Here is a 13734-nt window from a genome sequence, read left to right as displayed (position 1 = left end):
AATAGTCTGCTCATCCCCTTCTTGTAAACAGCAGTGCTGTTGATTTTCCAGTTCAGCCTGCAGTTGATATTGACACCCAGGTATCTATACTCCTCAACCATGTCCACGTCTCTTCCCAGGATTCAAAAGGGGCTGCAGAGCCGGTCCCTTCCTCCTGAAGTCAATCACCATCTCTCTGGTCTTATCCATGTTCAGCAGCTGGCGGTTCTAACCAGACCACTCTACAAAGTCATCCACCAGGGCTCTGTACTCTCACTCCTGTCCATCCCTTACACACCCAACAACTGCAGAGTCATCAGAAAACCTTTTGTGAAAACTGTATGTGACATGACTCTGAGTTATACTGGAAGTCTGTGGTGTATAAGGTGAACAGAAAAGGAAACAGCACAGTCCCCTGTGGAACCCCCGTACCATTCACCACCAAATTAGACAGAACACGGTCCTGAGGTCTACTAATATTCATATTCAGAGTTCAAAAATTAGATATCACCATTACCTAACAATCCTGATACAAATACCTTAGTTTATCTATTTATTCTTTATGAACTGTGACCGAGAACAAGCACAATTTAGAAAATAAATTAACTGTCAATGCTCTCTGGTGGACAGACTGCAGTGGAGAAGCTGTTTCTAAATATCCTCAAACCTGGTACTACAATTCTGTAAAGAAATGTCCTATATACCTATTGGTCTACATATATCTGCAATAAGTTAATATCGACCTCGCCAATTCATCGGTGTAGCACTAAAAGTCAGTAGTTTGACATTTGATTTGCTGTAAAAGTTAGGTGGTTATTTTGTGGTAGCAGAACAGATATTACAAAATCAATCTACACTTTACATGTGCATTTCCACACAACTACAGTATAATGGAACAGACAACAACAATGAGTCAATGTCGCTGTGATTGATTTGAGCTTGTTATCCACTGACCTGGCTGGCCCGGCATCAGGAGCTGTCCGACCAGACCGCTGATCATCTGGGTGAGAGAGGAAGGGGCCGGAGCTGTGCTCTGCTCACAGAGATTTACAAGCAGCTTCACACTCATTGCACAATGGTTTATTCATCTGTATTATACTATACACTGTAGGACGTAGCTAGAGCTGCAACAATTAGTTGATTAGTAGATCAATTAAAGATTTAATGGCAACTATTGATAACTTAGTTCTTCTAAGTCATTTATTAAAGGGTAAATTTGTTTTTGTTTTTTAACCTGGAACCTAATTTCCCATGTTTTTGTGTCTAAGTGACTGATGGGAACAACAATCTCTGAAATTGGTCCAGTATTAAGTAAGAAACAAGTTGCAATGTAACATTAACGAGCAATAAACTATATTTAAGTGTCTGACAACATTATGGAAAAGACTCATGCAAAGATTGAACTTTTTTTCAAAGAGTAAAACCCTTGGTCTATATATGAGAACATCCCCAGAATCGCTATTGCCAAACTCACCAGACTCCATTTTTTTTTAGATTATTTTTTGGGTGTTTTTGGCTTTTTATTGATATGATAGCTTGAAGACAGAGAACGGAAGATGACACTCAGCAAAGGGCCACAGGACGGATTCGAACCCGGGCCGCTGCCAAAAACTCAGCCTACATAGGGCACACCCTCTAGTGGGTAAGCTAGCAATTGCCCCCCACCAGACTCCATTTAAATAAACAGTAATTTAATCATCTTGAAACAAACTTAAGTGGACAAAAACAAAATAAAACTATCAAAATCCACCTTGGTTTGTCTTTCCACTGTTCCCACAATCACCACTCTGGTTTGATTGAAATAAACCCTAATTCAACGATTCACATGTGGAAATATGCTGGCTCTATACACGCTTCTGGTTTAAAAAAAGGATCTTACTCTTTAACAAAAAGGTCTATCTCTGTATGGATCCTTTCCAAATGTTGTCAGACACTTATAATGATAATCCGAGCATGTCAGCAACTAAATGAAGCACTTTTAGTGGATAAAACTGACGATACACATTTGCCCCATAGGATTACATTGCAGCCCGGTTCGCAGCTGCTGGTTAAAGCGTTCTCGCTATAAAGAACAGATTTCAAAGATTCTTGTTTACATTAGTCACTTAGACACTAGTCTGGATCAATTCATTTACCGGATAATCGCCACATGTTCCGCCAGATGCCCCTCGCCTTGCAAAGCTCTGTTAGTTTCAAGAAACAACAAACGTTCACGTTTGAACAGTTAACTTCATTTTAAGTTTTTTATGTTTTTTTTTATTGTTAACTTAACTTTTATTGTTAACTTGTTTCTGTGTGCACAGACGATAATATTTTATCTTATCTAATGTGGCATTTTCTATTGCGGGTGCAAATAGCTGCGTCTGGAGCTTAGCATCGCCCTGGACGATTATGATTGGTTTACAGAACTGCAAACAACCCCAAAGGATTTTTGCTTCTATCCTGCAATGTACAGTATGTGTGGAGGTGCAAGACCTTACTCCACAGCGCTGTGGGGATATAGCTGAAAACGTGAGACCACTTAGACAACAAAGTATGAGACAATAGGGATTAAAAAATAAATAAATGACCCTTCAACATCTTAACATGATAGTAGATTTAATATCTTTGTGTTTTGGAATGTTGCTTGGACAAAAGACGTTTGATGACATTACCATGCCCTCTAGGAAATTTGGGCTCTTGCCATTTTTTACCAAACAATTAATTGAATAATTAAAAAAATAACTTTTAGATTAATGCAATATGAAAATCTTTGGTTGCAGCCCTAGACATTGCTAAATCTCCGCTCTCTATCCACTTTGTGTTGGTGTTACCTGTCCTGGCTGCTGAGCAGCTGTGGGGACTGTGGCCCTCAGATTGATTGTGGTTCCCCTGGTTCCCACAGGCTGAGGAATGCTGGGAGAGGGTCTGGTGATGACAACCCTTGCCTGAGCAGGGTGGGTGGACTGTGCTGGGTTGCCTGTTGAGGCTGCAGCAGCCATGGCAGCAGCTTGCTGGGAGATCTGCTGCACAATGGCCTGCATGAACTCAGGGGGCAGTCCTTAATACAGAGAGAGGTTTGTCCTCAAAAACAGATATTTAAGTGTGTCCACTCAAAGTTCTTCTGGGCCAAAGTATAACAAAAAAATGAATTACTGCAACTGCAAGGAGCTGGCAGCTATTACAATAGCAACAAACTACGGAATCACAGGACTCACCAGACTGTCCGGTCCCTGTGTTATTTGGCTGTCCTGCCACCTGAGACTCAGCAGTTGCCTCACCTGTTCAACACAATATGAAGAATTTCATGAGTCAGTGGCAGTTCTACCCTAAAGACATCTGAATAAAAACTGGTTCTATGGGTACCTTCTAGTATTCCCTTTACAGATAAGCCCACTTATTGTTACTCCCATACAGTTTGTGGCAAAAACCATTCAGTTTTCTCATGCAGTACGAATTACTACATATTACAAGTTACTTTGCCTATTCTGAAATGGTGTATTTAAATATTTCTGCATACTAATGTCCCTAAACTCTCTTGAATTGCATAAATTGGGGCTGACTAGGAAAGCTGAGGCTCCTGTGAATGCAATAAGCCCTTTTTTTTTTTTTACGTGCGATGATGTTAATCCCCATAGTAGCGATTTTACAGCAGTGGGACCATTTTTTTTTTTTTTTTAAATGACCTCACTGTTAAAATAAAGCTGTTGGACCAGAGGTTACTGAATATTTTCCATGGCAGCACACACACCATCAATGTTCATCTGCATCATGACAACAGGCTCCATGGTCTGGTGGGTGAGCCGGATGACTCTGGGTCCTCCCTGTCCTTGGTGATGACTGGTCCCATGTGACTGAAGAGGAGGTGCATGACCTGTAGCCTGCTGATCTGACAGCTCATGTCCATCAGCTGCCTGTCTCCTGTTTGATGTCATGGTCACGGTTGAGCCTAGGTTTATCTGGAAGACAAAGATGTATTCACATCAAGGTTCATTACCAACTCATGTAAACAACAGACATCATAAAGTCAGGGTTGGTAATGTTCAAAAGCATTACCAAGGTTTGAAAGTAGCATCTCCTCGTGGCTCCATCTAACGCCTCCCCCTTTAAGACCCGTTCTGACAATAAAGATTTATAAAAGCTTATGTGTGACTTTTGGATGTTCACTGACTTGCAGTTTTTGTTTGATCAGGGTGGCACATAAATCATGGTTGCAGCTGCCGCCATGGTCCTGCCCTGCTACACCCTGCTATGCCCTGCTACGCCCTGCCAAGCCATGAACAACTATCATTTCTAATCATAGTTCCATCTTTATTGTTACTATATGTGCTACTGTTCATCACACCCCCAACCAGCACTGGCAGATGCCTGCCCACTAAGAGCCTGGATCTGTTCGAGGTTTCTGCCAACAAGGAAGTTTTTCCTCATCACTATTCCCCCAAGAGCAAGCAATAAATGCTTGCTCTTGGAGCAATTGTAATTGTTGGGTCTTTGTAAATTATAGAGTGTGGTATAGACCTAACTCTATCTGTGAAGTGTGTTGAGATTATTCTTGTTATTAGATACTATAAATAAAATTGACAATTTACAGATGAAAAAGGTGTTTTAGATTATTTTGATGTTAAACAAACATGTTGAATGTAAAATCACAAGAGTGATTAAGGGAAGTCCTGATACTGAATTAAGCTAATGCTAGCTTGTGTAAGGTAAAGTTTTATTTAGGGAATTAGATATAGATAGATATTTTTAGCATCAGTAAGATGCTAAAAATAATGTTTGTTCTGTGTGTTATTGAAGCAGCAGCTCTGCAGCTGAACTGCAGTTCCTTGAGTCAATCCTTTTAGTTTTAAAATGTTAAAAAATCCAAACTTTACAGCAGAATTAAACATGTGTAAACATGTTTAATTGACACGTTTAAAGTTTGTCTGTTAAGTTTGATAAAATGCAATACAAAACTGGTTTTCAACGTATCGCTCCAGAACAGCGGCTTCTGCGGTATCTATGTATTTATACTGCTAATGGGGATCCTATAATTAACTGAATATCTATACAATGAAGCCAGGAACTCAGCTACAGTATAGAAGGTAACACTAACAGCATTGTTTGGGCTGATACCTAGTTACTTATCAGCCTGTGTGTGGTTAGGAAAACCCAAGAAACATCCAAAAACTATTCACAATTAGCTGAGCATAAAAAAAGATCTATTAGATTAGATTATCTTAGCTTTAATAAATAACTCACTCACTTTCTCTCTGAGTTAAAGTTAATCTGGTATAATTATTTCTCCTAACAAAACTGACAGACAAACGCTGACAGAAATGATACGTTATTCCAGCAAGAAGATCAGAGTGGTGTGAACTTACTGGAATGGGCATGTGTGGCAGAGCGGTCTGGAGCAGGACTGGCTGGGTGTAGTGGGCCATCAGACGAGTCACAGACAGGTGACGTGGAGGAGAGGTTGACAGGTTACAGCGCAGCTCACCAAGGACAACTAAGCTGTTGCCAAGGATACGAAGAGCATCTGCAACCAGGTTGAGAATGCGCTGATCCTCCTCTCTTTCCTGGGTCTGTGAAAGAAGACAGAATGTTTTTAAACAGCTTTGCGCAATTATAACTTTATCATGACACTAACACTTTATCTCTTCTTAAAGCCTTATAAGTAATGGCTTTTAAAATTAGAGAAACGGTTATGGAGCCATTCAGTGTTCATTTATTTAAAGTTTGTTAGGGACCATGTACAACAAATATAAATTTCAATACAATTTCCCTTTTTCAAAATCTAATTATATTAAAAAAGATATACTAGCTAAACGCTCATTTTCAGTCCCTGAGCAGGTAAACAATACAGAAAACTGCCTTTACATGACATAAAACAAGCATTATAAAATACTCTTTACTATGTACGTAGTCACAGGATTCATGATTTTTACAGAACAGTTTCATTAGTTAATGACGAATCATAACAATTCAAATGAATGAATGCATTCTTGATTCTCCTGTAACTACTTTATTAACACCATGGCAAAAGAAGAAAAATGTGTGGACATTTTGATATGAAATAGGACAAAGTTCCAATTTTTTGTGGCTTTAAAAAAAGGTTCAGTAGGTAAGTTTAAAAAAAATATGTTTATTATATTTGCTGAAACTGTCATTATGCCTTGACAGTAGCACATGACAGAGATTTAGTAATGCATGGGAAAATCATGTTCCTCTGCCTCCACCTGGTGCTCCTAATGGTATTTGCAAGTTTGTGCGTGAAAATGAACAACTAATCAGAGCCAAGAAATCTCTAACAGTCTCAATAGGTGCCAGTGACAACCTCAGCAAAAGAAAAACGTATTTATCTTTTAAGTCACCAACTGAACCTTCAATGGAGAAGGCCGACAATATTTTTTGTGAATCTTAAATGAATGACAGTCACTCCTAGTTGAGGTCCTTCTAATTCTGCTACTGTTGTCAATTCTGCTACTGGCGTCAAGCTGCGAGTGATTTTATAAACAGTCCACTTGTCCTAAATGTTGGAGACTACTTATAGATGGAGTGGAGGGTCTTCAGGGTGGTTGCACTGGCTTGGGACCAGCTTGTTGTGAAATAGATCAGGCGAGAGAAGATTATGGTGTAGAAAAAAATCTGGCCAATTTCTAGGTAAAGGTAAAGTTAGAAGTGTCTAAGTTTTAGAATGTTTGACATCTTTTGATGTGTTCGATTTTGATGTTTTTTTAGTTTTGATTCTTCTTCTTTTTGCCTTGAATGTAAACTAGGACTGCACGATTTAAGAACAACATGGCAATTGCGATATGATGGTACCAGGATTCTACTTGCTTGATTATCGAGGAAAATGCAAAAAAACTAAAATTTTGAAATCTGTATTTCTCAACTTAAATACAAAAGGTAAATGAGCATAAGAAGAAATACATAAACGCAAAATGAACAATACTTTCTTTTAAATTACTTAAGATTTTATAAAGATTAAATAACAAAATCTATATTTTCAAAAGACATTCTTGCTTTGCTTTGTTTTCAACAGTACAAATGAAATAAATAAATAAGACAATACAATACAGACAATACAAATTCTTTTTACACTTTATAAGTTTAAGTTTTTTTTAAGTTACAAAATTTACTTTGTACAGCCTCTTCTTAAAATCTGAATGCTCAGAACCCCTCAACACTTCCGATACTTAGAGTATTGACAGAGTCAACGTAGATTCAACGCAGACCAATATTAAACAGCAGGAAGACAACAGCTTCTTAATTGGCAATGGCCATCTTCACTCCACGCTTGACTTCCTCGACTAAAAGACTACCTGTTTATTTTATGATAAGAGCCCCGATTTCCTCTCAGTAAGGGAACTCTTCAGGATGGCAAACCGGAAAGATTTCTGGGACCAGCGAGAAGCAATCAAATAGGCGTATTGTACTGTATGTAATGTATTCCTAGAGATGTGAAAAATTCATGTCAGACTCCAAAAAAATAAATGTTTTGAGTGTAATGTTGTAACACCATTCTCCCATAAGGCGATGCAAAAAGGAAATGAAGAAGCTTCTCACAGTATGTTGATTTCTTGTAACTGCAAAAACAGTATACTATGAAAACGTGTATATAACACATACTGTATACAGTTAGAATGTAGTATGAAATTGGGACGCAGCACATGGCTTATACTCATTTGCATTTACAGATCAGAGTGACAAAGGTTTTCCTGATGCATTGCTAGTTACATTTCAAGTTACATTTCTACATCAACAAGTTACATTTCTGAGAGGTCATATTGTGATGTGAGTTTTGTTTTTTTGCCGTTTTCTGTAATTGCACTTCCTCCTTACATTGTTGTTGTAGTCTGCTGAGGTGGCTGCTATGAGAATTGAGTGGGACCTTTCTATGAAGGGCCGTAACCTCTCCTCCACCCTTCTGACTTCAGAGAGAACCTCCACAAACTCTGCTGGACTTGGGTGACTGAGGACAAACACAGGACAAAACAAGTCAGCACTACAAAAGGCCCTGCTGATCAACACTGAGTTGTTTCAAGGTAACGGTGATGGGCCCTACCTATGATTGGAAAGATAATGTAATGATGTCTGGATCCACTGGAACCTTATGGACTGAATGTTATAAACAGATTGAGGTGGAAAAGGAAGAAGTTTGCATTTATCCGCCAGTAAATCTTCACTGGATGACTCACTTCAGAAAGGTTGAAAATCAGCAACTTTCCCTCTTTAGCGTTTAGCTTAGCACAGCTCCATTGCAACCAAAAAATAACGCTAGCTTAGGGGTGCCTGGGTATGCAGCGGCTCAGTACTCAACGCAGCAACTCAGGTTTCAAGTCTGACGTGTGGCCATTTGCTGCATGTCTTCCCCCTCTCTTTCCCCCCATTGCTGTAAAAAAATCACTTACGGTTAAAAATATATATAAAAAGATGTCAACGGCCAAATTGCCAAACCTGAGGCTCAAAACGGCAATCCACAGACCAATGGGTGACGTTGTTGATGCTACGTCCATTATTTTTACAGTCTATAGATTGTGTTGTGAAACAAGAACTACAGAGGAGTCACTGAAGAATCACACTTTAACTCTGCTTAAAATGAGTTTACAACTCTGACTTACTTGGGCCCAGTGTTGGCGGGCCCCTCGGTCTGGGCGGAGGTGGAGGATGATGGAGCCAGGAGAGAGCTGGTGTCCATGAGCTCTGATGCTACCACCCCTCTAACAGAGGAGGAAGAGGGCGGTGTGGAGGAAGAGGACTGAGGCACCTCTGGCTGCGAGTGGGGGCTACCGTCACTGGACACTCCCTACAACATGAATACAACACAATACATACAAACACACATGGACACCCAGTACTGTGGTTGGCTCATTCAAGTGATGTAAAAGTGGGCACTGAAAGCATCCATCTGACGCGGCAGTAAGCTCCTGGGGAAATATGCACTGCTATGGCGTTCTTTGTTCCCATCTTGGTTTGGAAAAAACTCTGTGTAAGCCTTAGTTTACTTTTTGCATCCAAAATCGCTCATCTTCTTCTCAAAGTCGTAACTTAGCCAAACTGAAAGTCAGAATCACAAAACATATACTGGGGGAATAAGTACCAAGGTCAAGATATTTCTTTAATATTAAATGACAATAAACATTTTTTTAAATCATGTGTATCATAACAATGTGTGTTTTACACTTTATATTGAGCAAAAAAATGCATGTTTAGTGTGTGTTGTCTAATGCCACATAGTGGACACAGGAAGTGATCCCAACTTTGCTTTCCCAGCACCTTGCACTCTCCGGAAATGCACGCCAGTGCCCCTGACATCCGGGGAGGTGCAAGGGTCTGTTCATTGCTTGCTTAATTATTATAATCATCATTATTATTATTATTATTATAAAATGACAGTAGCCCATGTGTTTTGACTGTTAGTATCACTAGTATTTTGAAAGTATATCTCATGTCACAGAAACCAAGAAAGGTTGCAAGAAAGAGGCTAGAAGAATCAGAAAGGATCAACCCAAATTCACAAATATGCGGTCTGACATTGCAACGTCTGTTGCTGACTGTATTAAGAGTATTATGTATTATCAGATGGTGCGTGCAGCCCATGCTTGGCGGCACCGTTTACAGATGGGATTGTTCCTCAGTGTGGATGCTTTCACCGTTCTTGGTGTGGACAGCCCTTAACAGAACCCATGAAAATGTGTTTATTGATGACTTCATTTCTAAATAGCCTTAGTTATTCTGTAAATGATCTACGACTTGCCTAACTAAGATATGTAGTTATAAAGCTATCACCAAAAGCAGCATGTGCAGTGTACCTCCAGCCTGTGGATCAGAGAGCGAACATCTCTGAGCAGGTTCTCCGCCAGCTGCAGCCTCATCCTGGGCTCACTCTGCACCGACTGCTCTACGTTGATCTGCATGTCCACCGACCCGTTGCTCTATACATACATACAGATATCAGTCAGCTTTACAGGAAGAGGGAAACTGAAGTTGGCCTGCCCGATATGACGAAAATTTCTAATTGCGATTCTGTTTTCTGATATTGCAATTGCAATGTGATTCACGGTATTTGAGGGAGTGATTTTTGAATCGTTATTCTCATTTTCATTGAAAAATATAAAAATTATAATAAAAAATAAAAATTATTTTTGTGAGGATCTGTACCAACCAAATTTGTTTTAAGTCTGTAGGATTGCCGGGACATCTCTGCAGCACCACAATACTTCATTCCGAATGTTTTTTTGCCATATTTTGCGGTTTCTATGAAGTTGTCATCAATTGTTGTTCTAGACTGAAAGGTTAAAAAGATGGATGAAATAATGAGCCTTTACCCCGGAGTTGGTGCTGACCATGGCATTCCTTCCAGCGCCACCGACTCCAGCCATCATCTGCTGAACAGACATCTACAAAACAGATTCCAGCTGTCACAGAACATGAAATCACTCCTCCATTCAGAAAAATAGGAGTCAAGCTTTGGTTGGCATAAAGCATTCCCACCTGTATCTGCTGAGGGTCCATAATGTTGACGGGAAGGTTGAAGGTCCCCAGCATCACGTAGCTGTTGCGGTCGTGTGGTGCACCCTGGGAGGAGGTTGAGGCATGGCTGCTGCTGCTTCTGTTCTCTGCCTCCCCGGTGGAAACACCCGCAGCCCCACCATCAGGCATGGAGGCCAGAGGTGGGGCACGCTCCACCAGGTGAATTACCTTCCCATCCATATCTGATGAAGAAACAACGGAATGGACTATATAACATACTGTTGAACTTTTAACTTCTTGCCATTCTCATTTAGCCGTTTCCCATTTCATATACATAATACACTTCGGGATTTATCAGTGTTGGTTGGATGAGAAGATTATAACTGGGCTTTGGTAACTTATAATTGTACCATGTTATTATTTCTGACATGACTTCTCAAAGTGCTTTTACACACTACAGTAACACACCGATGGCAGAGCATCAGGAATAAAGCATCGACCTTCTGATTGGTAGACGACTGCTCAATGGTGCCACAAAGTGGCCGTCCAAAGTAAGAAATACTGAGTAATTTCTCCTCCTGCATCATCAAGAGCATCCTGACGAGGAACATCACTGGTACAGAAACCTAAAGGCACTGCAAGAAAAAAAACTAGGGGAATTGTTAAAGATCCAAACCACCCAGGTAACAGCCACCACCCAAACACATTCTATGACAAATCATACACAAATTGAAGGAGAGGATGGGGTTACATTTAATTAAAATTGTTAAATCAATGATCAATTAATAATAAAGCCCATTTCTTGCTTGACTGAATTGGCTTCCTGGGCCAACTTGACATCTAAAAACTGCTAGAAAAATGTGATGCTGGCCAAAAGACAGCACTGTATGCGGCTGTGGCTCAGGTGTGGAGCGGTCGCCTACAAATCGGAAGGTTGGTAGTTCGATCAACACTGAAACCTCAATTTTTCCCGATGCTGAGTTAGAATGTGTGTGAATGTTTATCTGATGATAATGAAGATGAGTAGGTGGCACCTTGTATGGCAGCATTGGCCACAGTGTGTGAATCGTTCCTGTATTATGTAATGGCTCTTCAAGTAGTCGTTATGACTAGAAAAGCGCTACATAAATACATTCGAAGTCTACTTTATGATACTGTAACTAGTGCTCTTTGGTAAATATGTGTTTGCTGAATTATAGGAGATACTTGGACAAATTCAGAAAAGATGGGAAATCTATTTTTTTTGGAACATCTGGTTAGTAGTTATTTTCCTTGTTTTTCTTTTTTTTACAGAGTTCTGCTGATACAGACACGCACACAGAGCGGGACTGTGCAGCCAGCAAACAGTTCATGACCTGCTTTAATCTTTCTTTTAACTTTGTTGGTTGATTCCATCCTGCAAAGGACACAGAAACACAGCGATCCCTTGCTTCTTAGTTGTTATAGTTGTATTGGTTATAAGTTAAGGCCTAGTTGAAAAGCCAAACAGCACCACTGCATGTCATAAAATTAACAGAAAAAGACAATGAAATCATTAATCGTAAATATTTGTATGACAATTATTTGTCAACTAAAATGTCACAGCCCTAATTCAATTCAATTTTATTTATATAGTGCTAAATCACAACAACAACAACAGTTATCTCAGTGCGCTTTGCATAAAAGAGCAGGTCTAGACCGTACTCTGCGATGTTATTTACAGAAACCCAACAGTTCCCACCAAGAGCAAGCACTAGGCCACAGAGGCAAGGAAAACCTTCCTTTAAGAGGCAGAAACCTCGAGCAGAACCATGGCTCAGGGTGGGCGGTCATCTGCCTCAACCGGTTGGGGGTGAGAGAGAGAGAGAGAGAGAGAGAGAGAGAGAGACAGACAGACAGACAGACAGACTTCAGACAGAAGCAACAGGAGGAGAGAGGAGAGGGGCGAGAGAGCACAAGACTACAGGGGCGAGAGAGCACAAGACTCCGGGAAAGGGAAGAAGTTGAGTTAGTGACATGCATTAATGGAATGAGGTTGCATACAGATGGAGAGAAGGAAGAAGAGAGAGGTGCTCAGTGCATTATGGGAAGTCCCCAGCAGTCTAGGCCTATAGCAGCGTAACTAAGGGATGGTTCAGGACTCTCCTGAGCTAGCCCTAACTATAAGCTTTATCAAAAAGGAAAGTCTTAAGCCTACTCTTAAATGTGGAGATGGTGTCTGCCTCCTGAACCCAAACTGGAACCTGGATCCACAGGAGAGGAGCCTGATAGCTGAACGCTCTGGCTCCCGTTCTACTTTTGGAGACTCTAGGAACCACAAGTAACCCTGCATTCTGGGAGCGCAGTGCTCTGGTGGGACAGTAAGGTACTATGAGCTCTTTAGGATAGGATGGTGTCTGACCATGAAAAGCTTTGTAGTGAGAAGAAGGATTTTAAATTCTGTTCTGGATTTTACAAGAAGCCAATGCAGAGAAGCTAAAACAGGAGAGATGTGATCTCTTTTCCTGGTTCCTGTCAGAACACGTGCTGCAGCATTCTGGATCAGCTGAAGAGTCTTTATGGACTTTTTCAAGCAGCCTGATAATAAAGAATTGCAGTAATCCAGCCTAGAAGTAACAAATGCATGGACTAGTTTTTTTGCATAATTTTTAGAAAGAATATTCCGGATTTTTGCAATATTACGTAGGTGAGTAAGCACCCTAAGTGTGACTGATGATAAGTCACCTAATAATAAGCAGAGTGATGGGGAGAGTGGAATCCTGCGGTTCAATATAGAGTAGTTTATCAGTGACTTCCTTCCAAAAGTGCTTTACAGGTTGGCAGTGCCAGATTGCCAGGACGTAATCATCCAAGTTGTAAGTGTGGTGGTATTTCCAGCTTCATGCTATATAAGTTGAGACAGTGGTAGCCAGGTCTCATTGAGGTCAGTGTCCAACATAACGTCTTAACCTTTCCAGGCAGAGCAGTACTCTCTGTCTCCATAGATGATGGGAGACGTAACAGCTGTATGATAAGACTGTGCTGCCTCGAGCGCTCCCACCAAGGTCAGGAGAGGAAGTGAACACATAACACATACTCACATTCTTACACACACACTTTGGCATACTTCCCAGAGAGAGGGAAAGACTCAACAAGGTTTTGGGTAAGCATATGTGTTTACGGCATCCAAAATATCTTTGTTTACATTGAAGGTTCAGATAAACTTATTGCTTCCAGCATGAGTTTAAATACACTGACAGGAAGAGAGGAACTTCAAAGTTGGGACAACGCTACACAATAACACATCGTAGTTCAATTCAATTCAATTCAAATTTTATTTATAGTATCAATTCATAACAA

The 13734-nt window shown here is 40.4% G+C and overlaps 1 protein-coding gene across 2 annotated transcripts in view; it reads right to left on the bottom strand.

Annotated features, from left to right (window-relative positions):
• Positions 1-13734, bottom strand: part of bag6l (BCL2 associated athanogene 6, like) — a 32218-nt gene that overhangs the window by 16622 nt on the left and 1862 nt on the right. For both annotated transcript variants that reach the window (XM_032534858.1, XM_032534859.1), the window contains exons 4-13: positions 10438-10658; positions 10272-10343; positions 9756-9878; positions 8565-8749; positions 7786-7915; positions 5322-5525; positions 3710-3917; positions 3177-3239; positions 2793-3019; positions 934-1012 (exon numbers count right to left, since the gene is read on the bottom strand). In XM_032534858.1, coding sequence (XP_032390749.1) covers positions 934-1012; positions 2793-3019; positions 3177-3239; positions 3710-3917; positions 5322-5525; positions 7786-7915; positions 8565-8749; positions 9756-9878; positions 10272-10343; positions 10438-10658 — 1512 coding nt within the window. The remainder of the gene's footprint in view (positions 1-933; positions 1013-2792; positions 3020-3176; positions 3240-3709; positions 3918-5321; positions 5526-7785; positions 7916-8564; positions 8750-9755; positions 9879-10271; positions 10344-10437; positions 10659-13734) is intronic.

Source organism: Etheostoma spectabile, chromosome 14 (genome assembly GCF_008692095.1).
Source record: "Etheostoma spectabile isolate EspeVRDwgs_2016 chromosome 14, UIUC_Espe_1.0, whole genome shotgun sequence".
In the NCBI taxonomy this organism is placed as follows: Eukaryota; Metazoa; Chordata; class Actinopteri; order Perciformes; family Percidae; genus Etheostoma; species Etheostoma spectabile.
Note: the sequence above shows the minus strand (reverse complement) of the source record. Positions and strands in the feature narration are given on the sequence as shown.